The sequence below is a fragment of the Periplaneta americana genome, chromosome 5 (assembly GCF_040183065.1).
Source record: "Periplaneta americana isolate PAMFEO1 chromosome 5, P.americana_PAMFEO1_priV1, whole genome shotgun sequence".
In the NCBI taxonomy this organism is placed as follows: domain Eukaryota; kingdom Metazoa; phylum Arthropoda; class Insecta; order Blattodea; family Blattidae; genus Periplaneta; species Periplaneta americana.
Genome location: NC_091121.1, coordinates 80,772,669 through 80,795,570, shown reverse-complemented (window position 1 = coordinate 80,795,570; position 22,902 = coordinate 80,772,669). Strand labels below are relative to the sequence as shown.

At 32.5% G+C, this 22,902-nt stretch overlaps 1 protein-coding gene across 1 annotated transcript in view; it reads right to left on the bottom strand.

The window, feature by feature from the left end:
* LOC138699870 (solute carrier family 35 member F5) overlaps positions 1-22,902 on the bottom strand; it is a 37,437-nt gene that overhangs the window by 10,989 nt on the left and 3,546 nt on the right. The window contains exons 2-6 of the mRNA XM_069826069.1: positions 12,228-12,365; positions 12,094-12,150; positions 8,736-8,846; positions 6,942-7,094; positions 4,255-4,437 (exon numbers count right to left, since the gene is read on the bottom strand). Coding sequence (XP_069682170.1) covers positions 4,255-4,437; positions 6,942-7,094; positions 8,736-8,846; positions 12,094-12,150; positions 12,228-12,365 — 642 coding nt within the window. The remainder of the gene's footprint in view (positions 1-4,254; positions 4,438-6,941; positions 7,095-8,735; positions 8,847-12,093; positions 12,151-12,227; positions 12,366-22,902) is intronic.

The following is a 22,902-nucleotide window of genomic DNA, read 5'->3' as shown; positions in this document are numbered from 1 at the left end:
CAATTTCAACGAGTCCTTTCTGGAATACAAAAGCGAACTGTACTTAAATATACTCACATATTGAAATATTTATCAAAGGCTTACATTTGTAATTGCAAATTCACGTAACTGAACTTCATGAATGGCCAACTTCATGCACTAGTATTTAGCAAAAGTGCCTATTTACGTATAATTTGTCAATTGTTCTTCTCTAAGTTAAGTATATGTAAAATGAACTTCACAGAAACAGATAAAATAACTGAACATTTTTTGGCATAAGGTTTTCTTTAAAAAAAAGAGCACAGCGGAACAGAGAAAACTAAATAACAAATAAGTTTATAACTTATAAAGTTGCTAAATTAAAGCAAGACAACTCAGATTCGCCATGTTACCAGAACTCCAGAATAAAGAAAGATCAAACAAGTGTTAGAAGAATCTCCAAACATAACAAAATCTTTAACACAGATCTCGACCACAATATAATGGCAAATTTAAAAGTAAAATAAAAGTTCTCTAAATTGCTAACCAAAATACAGTATGTAACTAAATATTTGAAGAAGCAGCAGCAGCAGAAGTAGTAATATAGGTAATATAGTGGTATAGTGTAGTATACTGTATATTACTAGTAGCAGGAGTAATAGTAGAAGAAGAACATTTAACATTAACAAGAACAATGTGACATGTCTTGAATTTAATGACACTTTTTTTTTTTCTTATTTAGAAATGTACACAGTAAATAGCTACCCCTGAATTTAATATACTACGAAATTACTTTATTGGCCATCACAAACAATAAATAAGAGGAAAGAAAACTTGTAAAATAAAGGGATGGCATAAGATAATATGCTTTACTTATGTTGTTTTCATTAAGCTGATGACGTATGATTTATAACACTACTTGTTGTTATCGTTACACATTATTAAACATAAAGAATATCAGTATTATAGAGGTGCAAAGCATGTCGGTATTGAATGGATGAAATATTCATTTCGTGTGAAAGTATACAAGCAGCAGATGTGTTGCTTTGCACAGGTGTTCGAGTAACATTATCTCACACTTCAAACACCAACTATAATAAAACATTGCTCGTGCCTATGATAAACATACTGACTCACGCTATGGCTATGAAGTAAAATATCTCTACCAAGTTGTCACACAACAACATATACCAAAATTATGCGTGTTACAGTTACACAAGTTTATTACGCACAATATACTTAACTTTATTTCAATTGGAATTATGTATGGAATAGGATGGGGTAGCTTATTTAAAACTAATTTTAATACACTTTCTTTATTACAGAAGAAAATAATTAAAATATGGCTTCAAAAACCTACTGATTTTTCATCTCAAAAATTGTTTTTAGACTTTAACGTTCTTAAAATAAGACAAATTTATTATATTGTATTAATAAAATTCATACATAAAAATCGAAATAATTTTGAATTGTATTCTCATAGTTATGAAACAAAAGGTATGAATTCTTCAAGACTGTTTGAACCAAAATGCAATACTGCTACAGTATTTAATCATAATAGTAATTTAGGCCCAAGAATATATAACAAATTTATATTTAAATATCCTAATATTGTCAATTCTAATAGTTCTAGTATTAAATTTAAAAAGTTATGTGTGGATTTTATAAATAATGAAAAATTGTAAATTTAAATTTATTTATTCTTACTGCTTAGTAGACATAAGACAAATTGTATTATATACTTCAATTTCAATTCAGGAATCCACCCCTGAGCACGAGTGCTACTCTTTCAGTGGTATGGTGAAGTTTTTCCTGTTTTTATTATATTTTATGTTAAATTATTAGCAAAATAAATAAATAAATATGAAATTAATTTAAACAATTCAATTAAAAGTATAAAACAAATCAATTAAATTTAAACACTGGTTGTTGGATATTTAAAGATTAATTCTATTTCTTTAAATGTAACTGGAAATGATAGGTAACAGGGAACATGCATGGATTGCAATTACCTGTCGCAAGTGAATTCTTTTAGTGAGAGGTATGATACAATCTCGTAACTTATATACATAGCCTGAGAAAACCTGTCCTGCTGTCTCTCACAAATCACGCAGAATCTACCCCCTGGTTTCTACCACGAAAAGATATCCACTGATAGTGGTAGTAATAATGCCAGTAATGATTTAGTGATGATAATTACGATGGGAACAATTCTGGTGTGGTGGTGGTTCATTCAGTGACAGCACAAATAATCATAAAAAACTAATTTGACTGGCTATTTACCATATTTTGTAAGAGTAAGAAATGTATATTCAATTGTCCAAGGACCATTACATTTATTTAAGATGGATCCTGAAGGAGCTGACAGATGAGTACAAACAAACGAAGCATAGGATATACAGTTGTCTTAAAGAACATTTGTCTGAAGGATGTGGTTCTATGAAAGACAAATCAGAAGAATCAAATTCGGGGATAACAATCAAGTGAAAACAGATGTACAAGACTGGTTACGAAATATCAGAATGAAGATTTCTTCTCTGCAGTAGTTAGAAAGCTTGTAGAGTGATGGGATAAATGTGTAAGTATAGGGGTAGGTGATATATTAAAACCGACAGAAGTTATAGTTTCTAATAAGAATACATACAAACTTAATGTTATGCATTACATAGTATTATGCACTCATAGTAATCATATCTTGTACCTATTCTAATGACTTGCAACATCCACTTTTCTTACAATAATATTCTAAATGCAATTGAAGTGTATCTCAAAAGCATTCAATCCATTTTTATGAAAGGACTGGGCTTGTTTTTTTATCCACCGTCCTACAGACTGAGCAAGTTTTCAAGTGGCATGTACAATAACACAAACTTTTAGATAAGGATTAGCGTTGTTTTGGAAGAAAGAAAGCTTACAAATATGACAGAGGTCTCAAAAAAAATCATATATATGTATAAATCATAAAAATGGCCAAGTGGACTGAGTGAGTTTTGGGATCAGACTCTTTAATTAAATGAAGGATATCAGAATTAATACAAAATTTTTTTTTCCACTTTAATGAAGTGAAAAAGGTGAGTACGAAGAGGAGGAGAAAGAAGTGTAGTTCATTACAAAAATTATACCGAAACCCGAAACCAGGGGTGGCTTTAGGGGTAGTGCCCTCGTGTCATGGTACTGCCTAAATAAAATATAATTAAATCTTATTTTTAACTTATATTCAGAGCGCTATAAAATTACAAATATTACAACAAATATGGATTTATCATGGAGTGAATTCAGCAGAACATCGATTTCAACTACCATGCCATGCCGTGTCAGAATAACAACGCCGTTCACCCCCTCATGCACTGCTGTATAGTTGTACACTGTACATATCCTTATCATTCAAGCCAGTTTCCAACTACCTCTGCATGGGCATGCGCAGAAGTGTTTTGTAATCCATTCGATGGAGATTCACGGTGGTGCAAAGGGCAAGGGGAAAGGTCTTATCCGTGCCATTCAGTTGACAACTCAATTCGAGGTGGCAGCACTAAATGACGAATATTTGTTCCATGCCAAGGAGGACTTTCTTCCCGGCAAATACATTATTGAAAAGAGCACGAGTGTAGGGAAAACAGTGCGGTATCTGGCGTCATATAATTATGCATGTAATTGTGCTGTGTTGATGAGAAATAATAAATTATGAATAAAATAAATACTCCATTATAAAATACACTTTCTTCATCAAATAAAGCTAAACAGAAAGTAAATACATATGGAAAGATTAACTCTAGATTTAAACATAAATATGTAAATAAAAGGTGCTAAAATGTTTATGCAAAAAACAAATATATTTGCTGATGTGAAATTAAAAATTCTTTCTTCTATTTTCCTCGTATTCTTTTTGAATGCTTCTGGCAATGGTCTAAGAAAGGTGTGATGGATTTAGTTCACTTATGGTAGCAAGATCCTCAAAATTTTAGACAGAAAGTCATTGAACTCTTTCCTGAAAATTACAGGGAAATAGAATTCAAGCATAGAACAGTTTAGAAAACTTCAAAGTTCCATGACTTTATTAAATTAATTTATTACTAGGTCTAGTATTATTATTATTATTATTATTATTATTATTATTATTATTATTATTATTATTATTATAAAATATTCACGATATAAAACGATACATTATCGTTACTTTTCGTCTCTGGCTTGAATGTTCTGGCACAACTCAGGCAAAGTGGCTTCAGCCGCCAATGACCGAAAGTTTTCGAGACACCTACTTTCAAGTTACATGTTTTGAATGAATAAATTACTTACTAGTCCACTGATGCTGATGCAAACTGCTACCAACTTTGAGAGAGTAAAGCGATCTCCAAGGTTTGAAGGAAACAGTGCTGCCAATATAAGTGTAAATAAACTAGATGTTGAAGACAAGACAGTGACGATTCCTGCCTCAGTTTCTGCTAAAGCAATCTGATAGGTATAGTTGGCTATAAACCACTGTAAGAGAAAACAAATATGTAACTATTCTGTGGAAATACACTATGTAATGATTATTGCATATAGTTTAATGTAAGTCAAGGCAATGATCAAATGCAATGCTGGATAAATTTTGTATTGTTTTACTTTTCTTCTGGACCTAAATATACCAATATACAGCTAATAAATGATAATAGGTTATATGTGTATATGTAAAATAACATATGCTGTATTAATTACTTTCAAACTAAAAAAAGAAATATTACTCCAAAACACTACTTAACCTCCAAAGAATCATCATAGTAAAAGATATTTATAAATAGAATTTCTTGATGTATTTAGTTTGTGGATTATCAGAAGTCAGAGAAGCAAGTACTGTAAATTTACTTGAGCAAGCATGAATATGTCACTCATTACTAAAAAATGATACATGCACCAGTTCTTATCTAAGTCCTTCCACAACATATACGTAAATTATGGCTAGCTGCAGACCTAGATTTAGAAGTTCAATAGTACCTGTTAGTACTTGTTAAGAAAGTTCTTTGTGAAACAGTATCTTTAATTCACTCTTCTTATTTTCTCCAATTCTTCCACTAAAGTTTTTCAACCACCTTCTTCCAAACAAACTTCGCACAATTTAAAAATATTTATTGACACATGGTGAAGTAGTTCATGTGGAATGGCATACATTTTTCTGCCTAATGTTTTTTTGTCTTTAAGTTTCTCCATGAGAATGCATATTATTTCACGTATTATACTGCATAAATAAAAATCATTAGGGATTTAAATAGGGGAGACCTAGAAGGTCAAAGTCTCCTGAAAACTTCACTTATCACATTCATGAATTTGTTTGCTGTATGGACAGTGGCAGTGTCTTGCATAAAAAATGTACAGTTTTTGCCTTCTTTCATCAACAATTTAAAAATAATCTTAGAAGTGCAGTCACACAGCAATAAGAATTGATTGTTTCTTGAAAAAATACGAGTCTTACCCTCTATCCACTAATAGTGCACCAAACTGCAAACTGCAACCTTTAAGTTATGAAGGGAACTTCGTGAATTTCATTAAGATTTTCTGAGCTCTAGTGCCTGTTATTCTATTTACTTACATAATCACTTAACATGAACCAGGCCTCCTCAGAATAAAACAAAAGTTCTGGACCAAGAAGTTCATTGCACACAAATTCTTGAACCATGTACAGTATTGAATTCATATGCCATAGATGGAGGGGGGGGGGGCAATAGTTTATGGACAACAATTCCCTTATAAGGTTTTAATTTCAACAGTTTCGTGGCCAAGTGAACTTAACTTTTACACTCACCACACTGTGTAGCCAATTTATGCAATGATTTTTTCGGACCTGTTTCCAATTGAATACTGATATTACTCAATTTTCCTTCAGTCAGAACAAGTCTCTTTTTTATTTGCTTCTTATCTAATATGGAAACTATGGTGCGAAATCTACTCACTAAATTGTGAATTACTGCCCTTTAGGACACCATGAAAAGGTCCAGTTAGGTAAATCACTGTGAATGGGTAGAATGAACTTGTTAGCCGAAGTGAAGGCAACTTCCTAAAGGTGGAGGCCCTGACAGAAATCTCCTGGTCCTCCAGATTGGGGGTTGGGCATAGGGCTAACAACCTTACATCGTAAACAATTTTAACGTTCAGAAAGCCAAACTAATTAAAGCCAGACAGATAAGGAAACGACCAAAGCACGGAAAAAAACATGATCATTTAAAGATAGCTACCTGGAAAGTAAGAACTATGTTGGTAATAGGAACCCTGAATAACTTGAAGGAAATAATGAAACAAAATGTAATGTAGGAATCCCTAATCAAAAAAATATTCAGTGGTAAACCAGGTGGAAAAAGATGTATCAGTAGACCTAGAAAGAGATGGTTAGAAGATTTGGAGGAGAATATTAAAGAATTGGGAATAAGGTGTTGGAGAAGACGAACTCAGGACAGGGTAGATTGGTCTGCTATCGTTAAGGAGATAGTGGCTCTAGAGGGGCCGTAACAAGAGAGAGAGAGAGAGAAAGGAAGGGAGAGAGGAAGTGAGAAAGAAGGGGAGGAAGGAGGTGGAAGGAGGGAGGGAGGGAAATAGATAGACACACAATGAAATATACAGATACTTTCAGCGAAGTTTTCTTTGCATTCTTCTCCACGAATTCTTCCTTTTCATTTCCATTTTCCATTTCGTTTAGTTTCTTGTATTCCAGAGATCTTACATTAACATTGAAGCTTTAAGATGTGGAATAAGTCAAGAGTTACACAATTTTTTCTTGTAAATAAACACCCTTTGTTCGATACTGTATTTCAAACTCAATCAATAAGTGCACTAACAAATACATATCCTAACAAAATAATCTGACGAGCCAATGGGATGGGAAACGTGATGAAGCTCAATTCCCAGCCAATGATGCAACATCAGTTGAAATGTACAATGTAACAGCGCTCGGCTAGAAGGTCGCTGGACATAGTGTAAAATTAAATATGTAACTATAAAATTTTACAACTCACCAAAATGCAGAACATAAGAGAAATTTTTGCAACTTTCTGAATAGGAAATTTGCTAGCTGCTCGTCTCGCCACTTCCCCGGCTCTTATGCTAGCTTGATATGACAGGCGAGCCAACAATGCCTCTGTTGCATCAGTCTCTGACATGTGCCTAACCTATTACAAGAAAACAACAAGTTTCACTAATTTTATCTTAATTCTATGTTCAGAACATATGCATAACCAGGAGGTAAGAGATATACAGCGTATAGTAGAGCAATGAATTATCATCATTCATTAATTCCACAGAACTGCAACAGTTATCAAAACAATGATAATCGAATTGTTTAAATCCGTGTTAAAATGATTCATTATGAAAATAAAATTTAGCCATATGAAGAGTCCACTGCAAGAATGATGGATGTCATTTGGAATACATTTTTCAGGAGAAGCAATTGAAAGTTTGAAATGCTTAGTGCTCAAAGCTTAACTGTGATATTCCGATCATTACTGGACAATGACTATCAGTGTTAATGCCATATAACTCTCTATGTACATTCTATATGTCTTAAGCTATGCATTGACAGTCTTGGTTCATTTTCGACAAGAAAGTGACATCCATCATTCTTGCAGTGGACTCTTCATATATAAAACTTACTTTTAGGTAATATCTCTAAATAAAATTAGTGATGTATTACAGGCAATATCATTCCTTAACACTGTCATACCGATTTAATTTAACAGGAAATTATTACATCCATTACATTTCTTACACAACTTTAACAGAAAAGCTTCACAAACTGCAGTAAAGCTCAATCAACAACAAATTGCGTGTTTCAATGGGTTGTAAAGTTTTTTTTTTACTGACCGACATTGAAACTAACAGTTAACATGCTCTACATGCATATAGCACAAGGACAGTGCCTACAGAATGCTACATGATGTCGTGATCACATAAAACAATAAAACTTCGTGGAAATTGTAAAGTTTAATTGTCTTTCTTGCAGATAGTTATATTGTGCTGCGAAAGTATTATTTCAATTTATACTAAGTAAATGTTGTGTTCTTTCAGCACTGACGAAAAAAATCGTTTCATTAACAGTAGAAGAAATGTTTTTTTTTTCTTTTTTTTTTTAACTCAATTACAGACCATTCGGTATCTCGAGAAATCTACTTGAGCATAAGGGGAAAGAAGAAGTGGGCTGAGAAGCTTCCCTCCCTCACTACACTTTCACTTGTAGGTAACTAGCTCACTTACCACCATCATAAGGTTTTTACTATAAGCTTCGGTGTGCACAAGATAATTATTTACACTCTTTTTACATCCCTTTATTTTACCATAAAAAACGTATTAAACACAATGTGTACAAAAATTACATTAACATTGGTAGAAATTCTCCCTTGTGCATAGCAACTGAGAGAGAGTGTCCTTTCTATACAATACAAGATATGATGAAGAGGCAGTGTTTTCGACAAAGAGGCAGTGGCAAACTGGTTTACCTCATGGTATTCACGACTTTAAGCAGATTCGGAAATGGAAGCCATTTAACGCGGTTCATTTAAACAAAGTAAATTAATAGCCTACCGAAATTCATTGCAGGAATTAGTTACAAAACATATCTGAGGTTGAAGTAACTTTTATATACATTTCCATTGCTACTGCCAATGTACCATTTTTGTATACATTAAATATAGTCAATACATGTTTATATTCAGTGTTAAAATGTTCTATTCTACCAATGCAATCCTATAATCTCGAATCTAACATGATTCATATCATAATAAATTACACTTAAAGTGAATAATGAAGCAACTAACCTCAGCAAGTTTGCTGAAACGCACAGATTTTACAGATGAGTCATCACTCTCTGTCCCTGAGCTCCTATCACTTGGGTCAGGAAATTTTATTGGAACAAATGTGGGATCACTCTGTAAAGACAATAAGAGATCGTAATGAAGTTGTGTGTCATTAATGAATAAACTATAATACAGCATATTACCACAAAAAAAAAAAAAAATGTAACAACATGAAATTTCAGATTTTCACAATGATCACAGTCAGAAGATGATATATAGGTATTCCCACCATGTGCTGGAATTAATGATCTTCAAAATTCGAGCACCTGAGAAGTCACCTACTCTGTTGAGTATACAAGTATTATGCCTGACTACTGCAAACAACTGTGCCTAAAGGGCTCCATACATGAAAATCTACACAAACCTAACTCCACAGGCAAATCTCCTCGTGTATGGGCGAAAAGTATGAAGACTTCTGGTCTTGAGATAAATCTCCAGACTTCTGATAGTTTAAAATTTTCCGACATAACACATGTGGTTGAGATTTCACTGTTTCGTTTTAAGGGGTTAGGTACAACTTAAGCAGTAAAATTTTGGAAATATTCAACATTTTTTCCCTCCATCACTGTATCTTGTACAATAATGAAAATTCATATGTGTAAAACACTGTACTTCTGGTTATGAAAAAAATTATTTTTAGGATTAAAAAATATTATTTATATATTTTTCCAAAATTCAAAATGGTGGCAGTTCACTGTGCAGTGATGAAGCATTTCCCTCATAACTCATAACTTTTTAATGTTCTCTCTCTTTTACTTTATTGCTGAAACTCATGTTTACAATATCTTTCAACTACATTCCTTAATAAATAACATTTTTTTATTTTGTGTTACAAGATATTTGACCATTTTTAAAACGAATTTATTTTTTATCAGACAATCTATCAAAGGTAGAGAAGCGATTTTGCATCATACAGTAGATATGACATGCATAAATACACACAAAAAATTTCATCGCAGAATTTTGGATAGTTTTTGAGTTATGAGGAAAACGCTTCATTACTGCACAGTGAACTGCCACCTTTTTTAATTTTGAAAATATATATATCTATATATATATATATAGTTTTTTTAATAGTAAAAATATTTCTTTCATATAGCAGAAGGACAGTGTTTTACACGTACTAATTTTCATTATTTTACAAGATACAGTAATGGAGGAAAAACTGTTGAATATTTCCAAAATTTTACTGCTGTAAGCTGTACCTAACCTCTTAAGCAGTTCTTTGTAGTGAAATGGCAGTTAGCTATGAAAGTACAGATTTGAGAAACCATTCTCATGCATTTATCTTAGAATTTATAGAAATGTCCATTTATATGCTATAACACTTATAACAGCACAACTACAGAGATGCTGTTTAAGAATGAAGTTAAGAAATGACATAGAACCATGGAGGAATAGTCTTTCTCAAATGATCGCATTTCTCTACGAGAAATAATTAACTTCAACAATCTTTCACGACTTGTTGGTGAACTATAAGTCTAGAAGGTAAGTCTGTAAGGATAAGCCCTAAATAAGTCTTTACGTGTATGAGGTGATCCTAAGTCTTGAAATATTGCCCAGATAATGAAATCTGTATTCAGTTCCGAAACACAAGCGAAGTTAAGATCCAGCACACAGTGTGATACACAAAAGTCTTTCCTGTAATTTATTAAAATTATAGAACCAAATTAAACATATTCACATTTCTGAATTTACTATCTCTCGAAGTATGAAAACATTGCCCTCTTAAAAATCAAATGGGCATAATATTATATTGATGGATAAGATCGTAGTGTTTTTGTTACGTGTGGCAATAGTGCCTTTGTCAGAAATTTGTCATTTTATATCACAGTAATGTGTTTAATGAAGGTCATGAATTTTTTTTAAAGAAAGTTTATGTTGGTTATAGGCTAAAGAAAATGGAGTGACAAGTTGAGTTTAACCCCATATTATATAATATATAAGAGATTGACCATCTCAATGTTAAAAACGATAACATGTGGAAGAGAATAACCACCAGGATCACCACCATCAATTGGCAACAACTGCTAGATGGAAGTACAGTTGCTCCATGCAATTCAAATGGAGTTATAATGTGATTTCTTATGCAGTAGCTAGATGGCAGCATAGTGAAATTGATAACAGTTGCTGGTGTCAAAGCCTGTAAGGCTGAGCAATCGCTCATATAATATATGTGATCGGGAGGTTTAAGCCAGAAGTAAAGGAATCAGAGCCCACTAGAACAATTTGTGCAATTTAGGGGGAGAACGCAATGGAAGAAAGTGTAATAGCTACAAAAATAGTTTTCTCGTTTTAAAGAGGGTCATTTTGACATGAATAACTCTCCATGTTCAGGTAAAACGTCTGATTTTGATGAAAGCATTTTTAAAATGCTTTAATTCACGATGAACCATACCAATCAACTCGAGAATTGGCCAATATGATGAACTGTGACCAATCAACCACTGTACGACATTTGAATTGCATGGGAAAGTTAAAAAATGGATGGGTACTGTACATTTTGAGCAAAAACAATAAAAATCAGCACATTACCATTTAAGCTTCTTTGCTTGCTTGTAATTGTTTAGGTCGTCAACAACAACGATCGTTTTTGTCCTAAACTGTTACTGGTATCGATAAAATTACGCCTTTATAGGCTATCAGCATCAAGAATAAAAGGAATGGCTGAGCCCTAACAAAAAGCAAAAGCTGGTGTCCATCGATGTAAGCTAATGTTGTGCATCTGGTGAAACAATGGCGTTATCTACTCTGAAGTACTTTCAAGAAAAATAACCATCACTGCTGAAATTTACTGTCAACAACACAGTTGTCTTGAGACTGAAATTCAAGAAAAACGACCGGAAAGATTACAGTAAGTCATTTTGCAGCATGATAATGTCCGTCTACATACTGCTAACATTACAAAAGTGGTTATTCAGGAGCCTAGTTGAAAGGTTATTCCACATCTATCCCATTTCTCCGATCTTGCTCCGTCAGATTTTCATTTTTTCCACTTTCTTCCAGGAAATACCTTTTAATAACGAAGCTGTTGTACAAAATTGGCAAAAAGTTGGGAATCAGTCATAATGTTATTGATTAGTTTATATTATATTGTTTATGTAAAATTGATATTCTTGGATTTAATAAAAAAATGCTACAAATTTATGCATAAAAAAATATTTCAATTATATTGTGCGAACTCAATCACTAATTAAAGCATAGTGTAAATGAAGACATTTCTTCTAATATAATCAATTTAATTCAAAATGTAAAGCTAAGTAACAAATATAAAATGTGTTAAATTGAAATTGAATGTACGTATATGGGTAAAACTCACCAAACTTGTATTCCCTTCTGTATAGAAGTTCTCATCTTCAATATTTGGATCAATATACTGCAACAAGGAAATGTATTTCAGTAACAATTCTGTTAATAACAAGTAATAACACTACACAAAGATGTCAAATTTACCATGTAAGTAGCAGGTTTGCTGCACTGATCTCGCCAAGGAGGCCAAAAACAAAGCCCCAGTAGATACAATGTGAACATGGAGGTCTTCACGTATGTGCTGAAGAAAGGCTTTTCGAAGGCTTCATTATGATATATGTACTGCAAATGAAACAAAAATGCTTTTCAATAAAATTATTTGCATCATACTGTCAAGCTTCGTTAGTTTGGTCATTCATAAAAACATCTGGGATATCCTCTGACGGAGTAGAATGGTGTAATGGTTATCATGCTTGTCATGTAAAGAGCAACTTGACTTGTCTCAGAGAGGAAGTAAAGCTGGGAGAATCGTGTTGTGCATTTACTGCACGTAAAATAACTGTCTCTGAATCAAAGAATTACAGGAAAAATATACCATTAATTTCCCTCTCAGTCAAAATTCAATTCTGAAGGCAGTACCCTACAATGAACCTGTAAGTGCACAAGAGTTTGTAAAATCCTCATCTGTACTCTACCCAAACATCCATGTCCTTTAAAAGTGTGTCAGATCAATTTGTTTCTGTCAGCCTTCATAAATCTGAAAAAATGGACCACACACCTAAAGTAAAATGTTTTAAATAAACATTTTCCCCGAAACTTAGAGTTTCTCAACTGTGACTCTCCTTCAAATATGTGACTGGTAAGTGGCATCATCTGTAGCATGTCAAGACATTGTACTGATGTTCAAAGAACATTTGAATACTTTTCCATCATCCCAAAAACACAAAAAAAGATACTACAGGAATACAAAGTGCCTAATACCAGTATATAGTGAACCCCAGCGAATGTTCCTGGTGTTTCTGTTAACAGACTAGAGGCAAGTCTCCACCATTACCACCGCTGTTTGCATCCATAAACTTATCGTGCTTTGTCGATTAAAACTTACATATTAATAAATTTAAAAAGTTTTAAAATTGGACATCCTGTTTTATGATTAACCAACTAAAGACGCCAATTCGACTATTCTCACGAGAATGGTGAATGTTTAGCTTATTTCATCACTCCTGACTGGTGTTTATGTTATCTTTCAGGCATAAGCTCTTATTGTGTATGTACCAAAAGAGAAGGAGATCTACATGTGAAAGTTCGCATTGTTGGTGAATCTCCGTGACCTGAAATTAGTTGTGTCAGTCTGTCTGCAGCAAAGGTACAGAGTGAGTCAACTAGAAATAAATGCAGTTTATTGTTGTGTTGTGTTTTGCAGTAATTACAGTGTGTTATAAATATTTTCGTCTCGAAAATTTTAATGTACTTGTTTCCGAAATAAATGACTTATGGGTGGTCCAAATCACCCATTGCCTTTTCGTACGTCTTCTTATTGAAAGAGTAGGAATCAGTAAAAACATTTCCTATTTTTTGAAGAGCTCTATCAAATGGTATCCTATTTGACCCCGAGTCCCATTTGAAATTTTAAAGTGATACGCCACTGACCCTACTTCCTGTTAGAGATGACTGATGAAATCAAGCTCAAGTGAAAGTTCACATGTGATTTAGTTACAAATATTTTTGTCTCGAAAATTTAAATGCACTAGTTTCCGAAATAAATTACTGTTAAGGGTGGTCTGAATCACCCTGTATAGCAAAGCAAAATTATATAATGCTCAAAGACTGCTAAGTTATTGGCAGTAAAAGTTGCATTTTGTTGCCTTTGTAGTGATATTTACAGAGCTTGATGGCACAACCGAGCACTTTCCCATGAATGTCCTGAAAAAAATCTAACTTAATATATTACTGTAAACTCCACTTAATGACTCACAAGTGTTTCAATCCAGATCTCCAGCATAGAAAATCCATGTTGTTAACATTGAGATAACAGTGCGTCTTTTGGCATAGAAAAGAAGTGGTTGGTAAGTTTTATCATGAGTTATTATTCAGGTTCTTTAATGTGACATTAATCTGAACACAGGATCTGCAGTTTCTTTTCCCTTTCCAAATACCTATGAAGTTCTAAATGTTTTATCTCTCTAAATTTGTTGAATTTCTAACAGTGACTCTCGTGTCAAATGACACACACAGTAACCACACAACCATTGACAGAAAATGTACAAATATTATTATCGTTAAAAAACTTAATTTCAACTGTAGTCACTAATATTTGATTTCTAGTGGCAGTTCGTGAAACTTCCGTTTATTACTTGCCTCAAAGTCTCGAAGCTTTAAAGCTTCAACTATCCTCAATGTGTTTCACAAAACTGCAGTGGCTATCAAAATGGTGGTTACTGAATCATTTAAACCCGTGTAATAGTAACAATCAGTCCTGAAAATAAAGCCTGACTAAATTTAAACATTTTTCTTTACACATTAAAAGGATCTCACACAATTAAGAGATTCTTTTGAAGAAGCTATGGACTCAGGTATAGAACTTGCAATTTAATGGAAAACAGACCTAAATGAAGACACTGTAAAAAATGGCTAATTTAGTTGAAAGGAAAGAATCGAAGATGATGGGAAGAAGTTCCAAGTAAAGTGTCAGACATTCTAATTTCCACAATGAGAGAACAAGGAGTCCTTCACACAATTAATAAAAAAAAATTTGAGATTTTGAATTCTAAAATTGTAAGACAGTGACAATGAGCTTCACACTTATCAAATTGTTTTAAACCCTTCAGTCCTGAATTTAGGATATTTAAAGAAATTGAAAAAAAAAAAAACAAACAAACAAACAAAAAACAAAAAAATACTGTTCACAATCATTCTGGGGATCCAAAATTCCCAAATCAAGTCTTCACAGAAAATCAAAATTTGGGGACAATTTTGACCCCTCGGGCCGCAAAATTTTAAATTTTATTTTTAATTCAGGTATAGAAATGTTTCAAAAATAATATTCTCCATTTCTATCACACTGAATTTTTCAAAATATTTAAAAGTATCGAAGACATTTAAAAAAAAAAAAAAAAAAAAACAATGTACACTATAACTTAATGTACATCAGGCCTGAAGGGGTTGAGTAACCAATTATACCTGGGACCTGATGGATTCTTTCTCTCATCAAATTGTAGCTTCCGTTCAATTCTGAGAAAAATAATTTAAAATGCCGAAAACAGACAACTGGCTAAAGCCATTATTTGTCAAAATTCAACTTTGCCCTCTTCCCGGAGATTTGTACAGCTCATGTTTTATTCACTGCAATGCCTAAGATGACTGCGCCAGATGAGAGATCATTTTCAAAACTGAAGCTAATTAAGAACAACCTTATAAGCATGATGTCACAGCAGCAGCTCAATGGGTTCAATACTCTGAGTACCTACCGAAAACGAGACAACTCAGGAAGCAGTCTTTAATTGGATTATAGGTTCATTTGCAGCTTCAAAGTCTCGAGTGAAGAAGTTTTAGATTTTTTAAAGCAATATATTGTTGAACTGTAAGAATTTATTTAATTTGTAATAAATGGTTTTGTTATACTATTTTATAACTATATAAACAGAATGCACTGCATAATTAGGCTACTGTTTTTCTATTTTTATTTTGCTTATTCCAGACATGTAAGTATTCCAGTTCTAACTATCCTTTCTTATCTTTTCTTCAAACTGTTTCTTAATAAATAAACATATTAGAAAAATAAATAACATTAATTACCTATTTAATCTTTTAATAAAACAATATTTATGAATAACATTTATAAATAATAATATGTTCCTCTACCTTTAATATAAACTTAGTTTCTTAAGAATGAAGTGGGATGATAACCATAAGAGCTAAGTGGAGAGGAAAGGTATATAGGGATCAGGAGCAATGTTTTTAGCAAGGGGGAGTGGACAATGAAACCACGCTCCAACACTGAATCAATTACTTATTTTATTACATAATATTTTAAATTACAGTTCAAGAAAATTAAACGAACAGTAGTAGGGGCCTATTATTCACAACATGAACTTGATTGTTGTGAAACGCAGAAAACGCACAATGGAAAGTATGTGTCATCAATCATTATCGTGACACTCTTTTCTCCACTCTTGCCCCTTTTTAGCATACAGGGGGTAATTACAAGATTCGTTTTTTCATAACCCGTAAAATACTTAATGTTTTTTTTATAATTGATAATAGATTATGTTCTGAGGATATGGTGCATCACTTGTTTTCATAGTACTGCACAATAAATGATGATTTTTTTATTTAAAATTATATTATGTGTTGTTAAGAAAGAAGAAACTCATGTACCTATAAAAAAAATGTTTTAATATACTGTACTGTGCAATTAAACACAGTTTCAATTCACTTAAAATTATAGTGTAACTTAATTAGTGTGTCAGTAACGAAGGAAATGATTTGTCAAAATGGTTTCAGTATTTCTCTTTTGTATCTCTATGAAAGAAAATTTTTGGATTTTTATTATACATTAATTTATATTAACTTAAGACAGTACTTTAATTAAAGATAATTGTAATATGTTCCCAAATAACAGCTTTCATAAAGTCATATCACAGAACTTCAAATTGAACGAAAATGTAAAAATGATGTAATTATTTTATTTTTTTTAATTGTAAAAGAGTTCATAAAATTCTTTCATAGAGGCCAAGTTATCAGCCGAATATTTAAGTATTAATTACAGTATGCTGTGTCCTGTTCGGAAGCCTTCAATTCAAAGGCAGCTTTATTATTATTATTATTATTACTAGCCGTACCCGTGCGCTCGGCTGCACCCGTTAGAAATAAATATAAAGTAATTACATAATTAAAATAGGACATTTGATCCAGGGAACATTCGTGTTTGATATAAGGATAAATCGTTTATTATGTTACTTAATTTAAATTGTATTAAAAAAATTACAATGCCATTTTTAGATCCAGAGACCACTCATTTGGTCATAAAAATTATTTTAGAAAATACAGGAAACGAATGTACAGAATAGCCTATCAAGTTTTCTGTGCATAAGAAGCTATTTTAATCTTACCTGTCCTCGATTCACTCAGAAGTTACTGTAATAACATTATAGCATTACGTCCATCTAGAGAAACCACACTTTCCAATGGTGAATTAATAATTAATTATACAAATTGGTTAATTTAACTTCCGATATTACTTCATACAAACACAGAAACACTCTCTGTAGGCTATGTTTCATAGCTTTCGATTGTTGTTGTCCAAGGCCCCTTGTAGACGAAGTCATTTGTTTTTTATTTCATTACACTGCCTTAGATGGTGTTGTTATTGTCATTTTGAAACTCATTTATCTCATTAAATATCAGTCCTATCAAAATTTTGCATAGAATAAAACTTATAGGAAATTATTTTTAAAGAAACTTTTGTTATGTAATATTTTTCATGAAAATTAATAATACGGGAGATATTTCGATTTATTTCATTCAAGCCCCCATATAACTCCCCTTTTAAATAAAATATATTATATATATATATATAGCCTAAATTCTAAGTTACAACGAACTTAATTTATATTCCAATTTTCATATAAATCGGTTCAGCCATTATCGCGTGAAAAGGTAACAAACATCCAGACAGATAGACATAGAAATAAAAATTTCAAAAAAGCGATTTTCGGTTTCAGGGCGGTTAATTATATATGTTAGGACCAATTATTTTTGGAAAATCGAAAATTACCAGAAAAATTTCGGCTACAGATTTATTATTAGTATAGATTATTATTATTATTATTATTATTATTATTATTATTATTATTATTATTATTATTATTATTATTACACTTACTTTGATTAGACCCTGTTCCAGGTAACTGCATTGTTCTTAGCACTTCTTTAAGGATCAACATAATCTTGTTTATTGTGTTGCTAAAAATCACACAAAATCGGAATTTTTGCAAATATACGTTCAAACCTATTGTAACATGGCAATGAAGACAAATATAGAATAATCACGTTTAGAACATGTCGTCCAAAATATCGACTAAAATGCCCTTCTTCTGCTTTCATTTTTCACTACTTCAGAAAATGTTTTATATATGAGGTAGAGAATGTGAGATTTTAAGCAACTTGGGGTTCTAATTTAAATATTGTACAATGGCCTTACAAGAACTAAGTTACATTATTGTTTTGTTTCAATTCCAGGGAAATCCCCACTTCCTTGTTACATAATTCAGATAAGAATTACACATGTAGGCCTACTAGAACTGCGAAAAAACGTTTCTCATGCTTAACAGAGCTAGTTTCATTATGGTCATAAACTTTGTTTTCATGTATGAAATAATTGCTATATGGATAAACCATCAAAGTTGTAGCTATGGCACTTTCAAAATAGATTCTGCAATCCTACACACACAGTACAATAAGAGGGTGGGTAGATCATAATCTGACATACTTCAGTATCAGCTCAGAAATTCTATCTTCTTCCTTTCGCTTCATATGACATAAGCATTTGTTTCTATAAATACTTTAATTTATTTTTTCCCCCTTTATAACTATCACTTAAAGAGTTTGTTCCCAATGCCATTATAATGCTGATGGTTGTGAAGAGAGCATTTCTTCCAATGATCTTAGAAACTTAGTGTCATTAAGTAACCAAGCAAAAAAAAAATAAATTTTAAAAAGTCATTCTTAAAGTTTTTATTATAAATATTTTGTTATACTCTTTCATTATCTCCCATTGTGGATGTGCACTGTTTGGTAAGTGGTTTTCAGCCAAGTATATAATAGGCTACTTTGTCGTCTGCAAACAGTAAATAATTTGGTTCAAATCTCATGACAATATAATTAATTTTTAAACCAGTTTGCCAGTTTCTAACAACTTTATCTAATAATTCTGTGTTAAGTCAAATGTATGCAAATAAAATATGACACAAAACATTAACCCTCGTATTTTGTCAGAAACTACGTAGGCTAATTTCGAATAATATAGCTAGGCTATGTTGTACAGTTGAAAATTATTTTCAAGTTTAAAAAAAAATTACTGAGAAAGTCTACGAGTAAACAACTCAGCTACAAATTCCGCATTTCCTCACTCACATCGTGATCCCCAACAGAGTTAGGCTATAATAATAGAGTGGTCGACAGTGTCAAGTCTCTTATGTCTAAATGAAAACTGGGGCTAAACAATGAGAGAAAATCTGGCTGGAAAGAACACAAAATTTCAATTACGACAATGTGCGTAAGAATGGTAGGATAGGTAAAGCTCTAAATCAAATGCCCGGTTTTCAATAATGCCAGGAATCCAGCAGCCAGGCTAAAACTTTTACGCCATTAGTTTATTATTTTCATTGACTTTAGATGTCTAATTATGAATCTTGATAATGCAGTCTGCTTATTTTTGTTTAGGATCGCATTAATAGATTTCACAGATTATGTTGCATTGTACCAGTCATGTTTAGAAGGAACTTTTCACTTTTATTTGAACCCATTCTTGACTGTTGTGTATTTCCAAATACGTCAGATTTCCTGTTACAAGTTTTCGTCTCTTTTTATCCTTGTTTAGGTGAACAGCTCGTCAATTGGTTTCCACAGATTGATATGTACCGGTATATAGGCCTAACTATTTAGCAATGAAAGAAGCCAAGCAACTCAAAGAGGGAAATGGCAAAGACCTTCATCTGAATGAAACAGAAGACTTGAATCCATAATTTTTTAGATCTGTGAAACGTCATAAAGATGAGTATCTGTACGAAAATTATTTAAACAAATCTTATGGTCACTTAAATATTCACGGAATTTTACTCTTAAATTTAAATAAAATGTGTAAATCTTTCATTTACAGAAACAAATTATTACAGCTTGATTAAAATTATGCTAGTATTCATGGGAACACTACCTTTGTTGCCAAAGTCTAGAGAACTAATTAATGGACTTCAGAAACCCAAAAGTCAATAGCTGGATATGTTATGAGGAGACTCTTTTAACCAATGCTTTCTGTATGTATGTATGTATGTATGAACACTACAATTGGGTATACACCCGGTGGTAGTGATATATATATATATATATATATATATATATATATATATATATATATAATATACAATAATTACAATTACATGAAATAAAATAAAATAAACGTAAATAAAATAAAATAAACGTAAATCTATAAATAGTAGATGCAATAAACCTAGGACTATAAATAAAAACTAATCTATAATAATGCCTACGATAAGTATAAGTAAATCTAACTTATAAGTACTTCTATTTCACCCAACTATTACCAATTTAAGTAATTACACATCACCTTAATTAATTACATACGAACTTAATTACATATCATCTTAATTAATTACATATCACCTTAATTTATTTACATATCAACTAAATTACATATCATCTTAATTAATTACATATCAACTTAATTATATATCAACTCAATTAATTACATGACAACTTAAATAATTACACTGCACCTCCAATTACATTTTCAGTCTAATCTTCTCAACCTTTCCTTAAATGTATTGATTTTAAGAGGACCACCCTGAAAGATTGCCGCAGGTAAGCTGTTCCAGTCTACTATTGTGCGGTTAACAAAGGAAAATTTTGCCACGTCTGTTCTTTGTTTTCTACATTTAAACTTCCTAATATGATCAGTCCTTCCTAAGTATGTTGGTGTTGCTAATCTAGCATTGATATCGGTCCATGCTTTGTGTCCCATTTGTGCCTTCAACAATGCGGTGAGTCTGGTTTTTCGTCACCTTGACTTGAGAAGTTCTCACCCTAAATCTTTTACTATCTCCTCACCATGTCCCTTCCCCATTTTGACATATTTTGCTGCCTTGTGTTGGACCTTTTCTATTGAATCGATTTGGTTTTATCTGTATGGATCCCAACCTACTGCTCCATATTTCATAACTGGGCGAACAAGGGTTTTGTGCACTAATTCCTTTGACTTTCGGTTAGATTTCTTCAGAATACGCATAGAGAAATGTAGTGCTTTCCAGGCTTTCCTTGTGATATTAGTGACTTGTTCCTCCCAACCCAGTTTGTTACTTAAATATATACCTAGGTATTTACAAGTGTTCACTTGTGGCACCGATGTACCATTCAGCTGATATCCGAGACAAATTTCTTTATGGGTTCTACAAAAGGATATTGACTTACTTTTACTGACATTGATTTTCATTTTATTTTCTGTCGTCCAGGTTTCAATAACGTTAAGATCGTTTTGTAAGGCGGCAATATCGGATTCATCATTAATTTGTCTATATATTATACAGTCGTCCGCGAATAACCTTATCCGAGACATAGTAATTCTATTTATATCGTTTATATATATAAGAAATAATAGAGGTGCAAGGACCACCCCTTGAGACACACCTGATGTTACATTTCCTAGTTTCGGTATTTCTTTTCCTAGTCTGACTTTTTGGGTTCTGTTCTCTAAGAATTTATTTATCCATCTTACTACTCGATTATCTATTGGAAGCCTGCTTAGTTTCTCTGAAAGTTTTTCGTGAGGCACTACGTCGAAAGCTTTAGTGAAATCGATCACAACTCCGTCTATTCTCCCCCCCCCCCCCCCCATCAACTTCATCGGATAAATCTTGTATTAAGGATGTGATTTGACTTTCGCAAGAGTATCCTGGTCTGAAGCCGTGTTGATTTTTGTTCAGCCATTCGTTATTTTCTAAAATGTTGCGAATATAATGTGTTATTAGATGTTCCATTATTTTGCAGATAACTGATGTGAGACTGACAGGTCTGTAATTGTTCACATTGCATTTGTCTCCTGCTTTATATATGGGGATTATGATAGCCGATTTCCAGTCGTCTGGGATACTACAATTATTTATTGATATATTAAAAATTCGCATTAAGTACGGGATCATGGCTTCACCTCCTAACTTTATAATTTCTGTGGGAATATCGTCTGGACCACGCGATTTTCAGTTTTGTAGTCTCTCTATTTTGTTCCGAACATCTTTAGCTGTTATTTCGAACATCTCTGTGCATTCACTTTCATCGATTGTAATCTCTCTTTCCTTTTTATTGAAAATAGAAATAAATTGAGTTTAGTAAGTCTGCTTTTTGTTTGTCCCCTGTAATTATTTGGTCATTAGCATCTCTCAAAACTGGTAATGATTCCTGATTTCCCCTTCTTCTACATATGTAATTATAAAACCTACCCCAGTTATTTTCACCTTCTTTCAATAAATTTTGCAGGTAGTTCGCTTCTGCCTTTTTCTTTTCTCTTTCTAACAGTTTCGTAAGGTCCTTGAATTTCTGGTAATTTTCTAAGCTCACATTCCTTTTGTTGTATGCTCGCCTAGCCTTTTTCTTAAGTTGTCTGACATATTTTGTATAATATTCCGGGTCTGAATTACGTTTTAATATTTTGTATGGCACGTATTTGGAGGTGGCCTCGGTTAATATTCGTTTAAAATTTTCCCATGCTTGATCCATGTTTTTGCCCTCGTCTAAGAATTTGTCATGTTGATCTATAATGTAACCTTGCAAACAGTTTATGTCTGTTTTGTTATACTGCCATATTTTCCTAGTGATATCTATTCAGAAATTTGTCTGAAGCCAGTTTAGCTCGAGTTGAACACTGTTATGATCACTGATTCCAGGTAATACTTGTGAAGAATGAAAACTATCCCAGGGTCGTATCAAGAAGACATCTAAAATGTTATTGTTTCTTGTAGGTTTATTTGTAACTTGTGTAAATCCTTGTTCCCATACTAGGTAATTAACAAAGGTTTGTGAAAGGGTGTTGGTCTCTACCTGACCATTCCAGTTCACTGCGGGTAGATTTAAATCCCCTGCTAACACGACC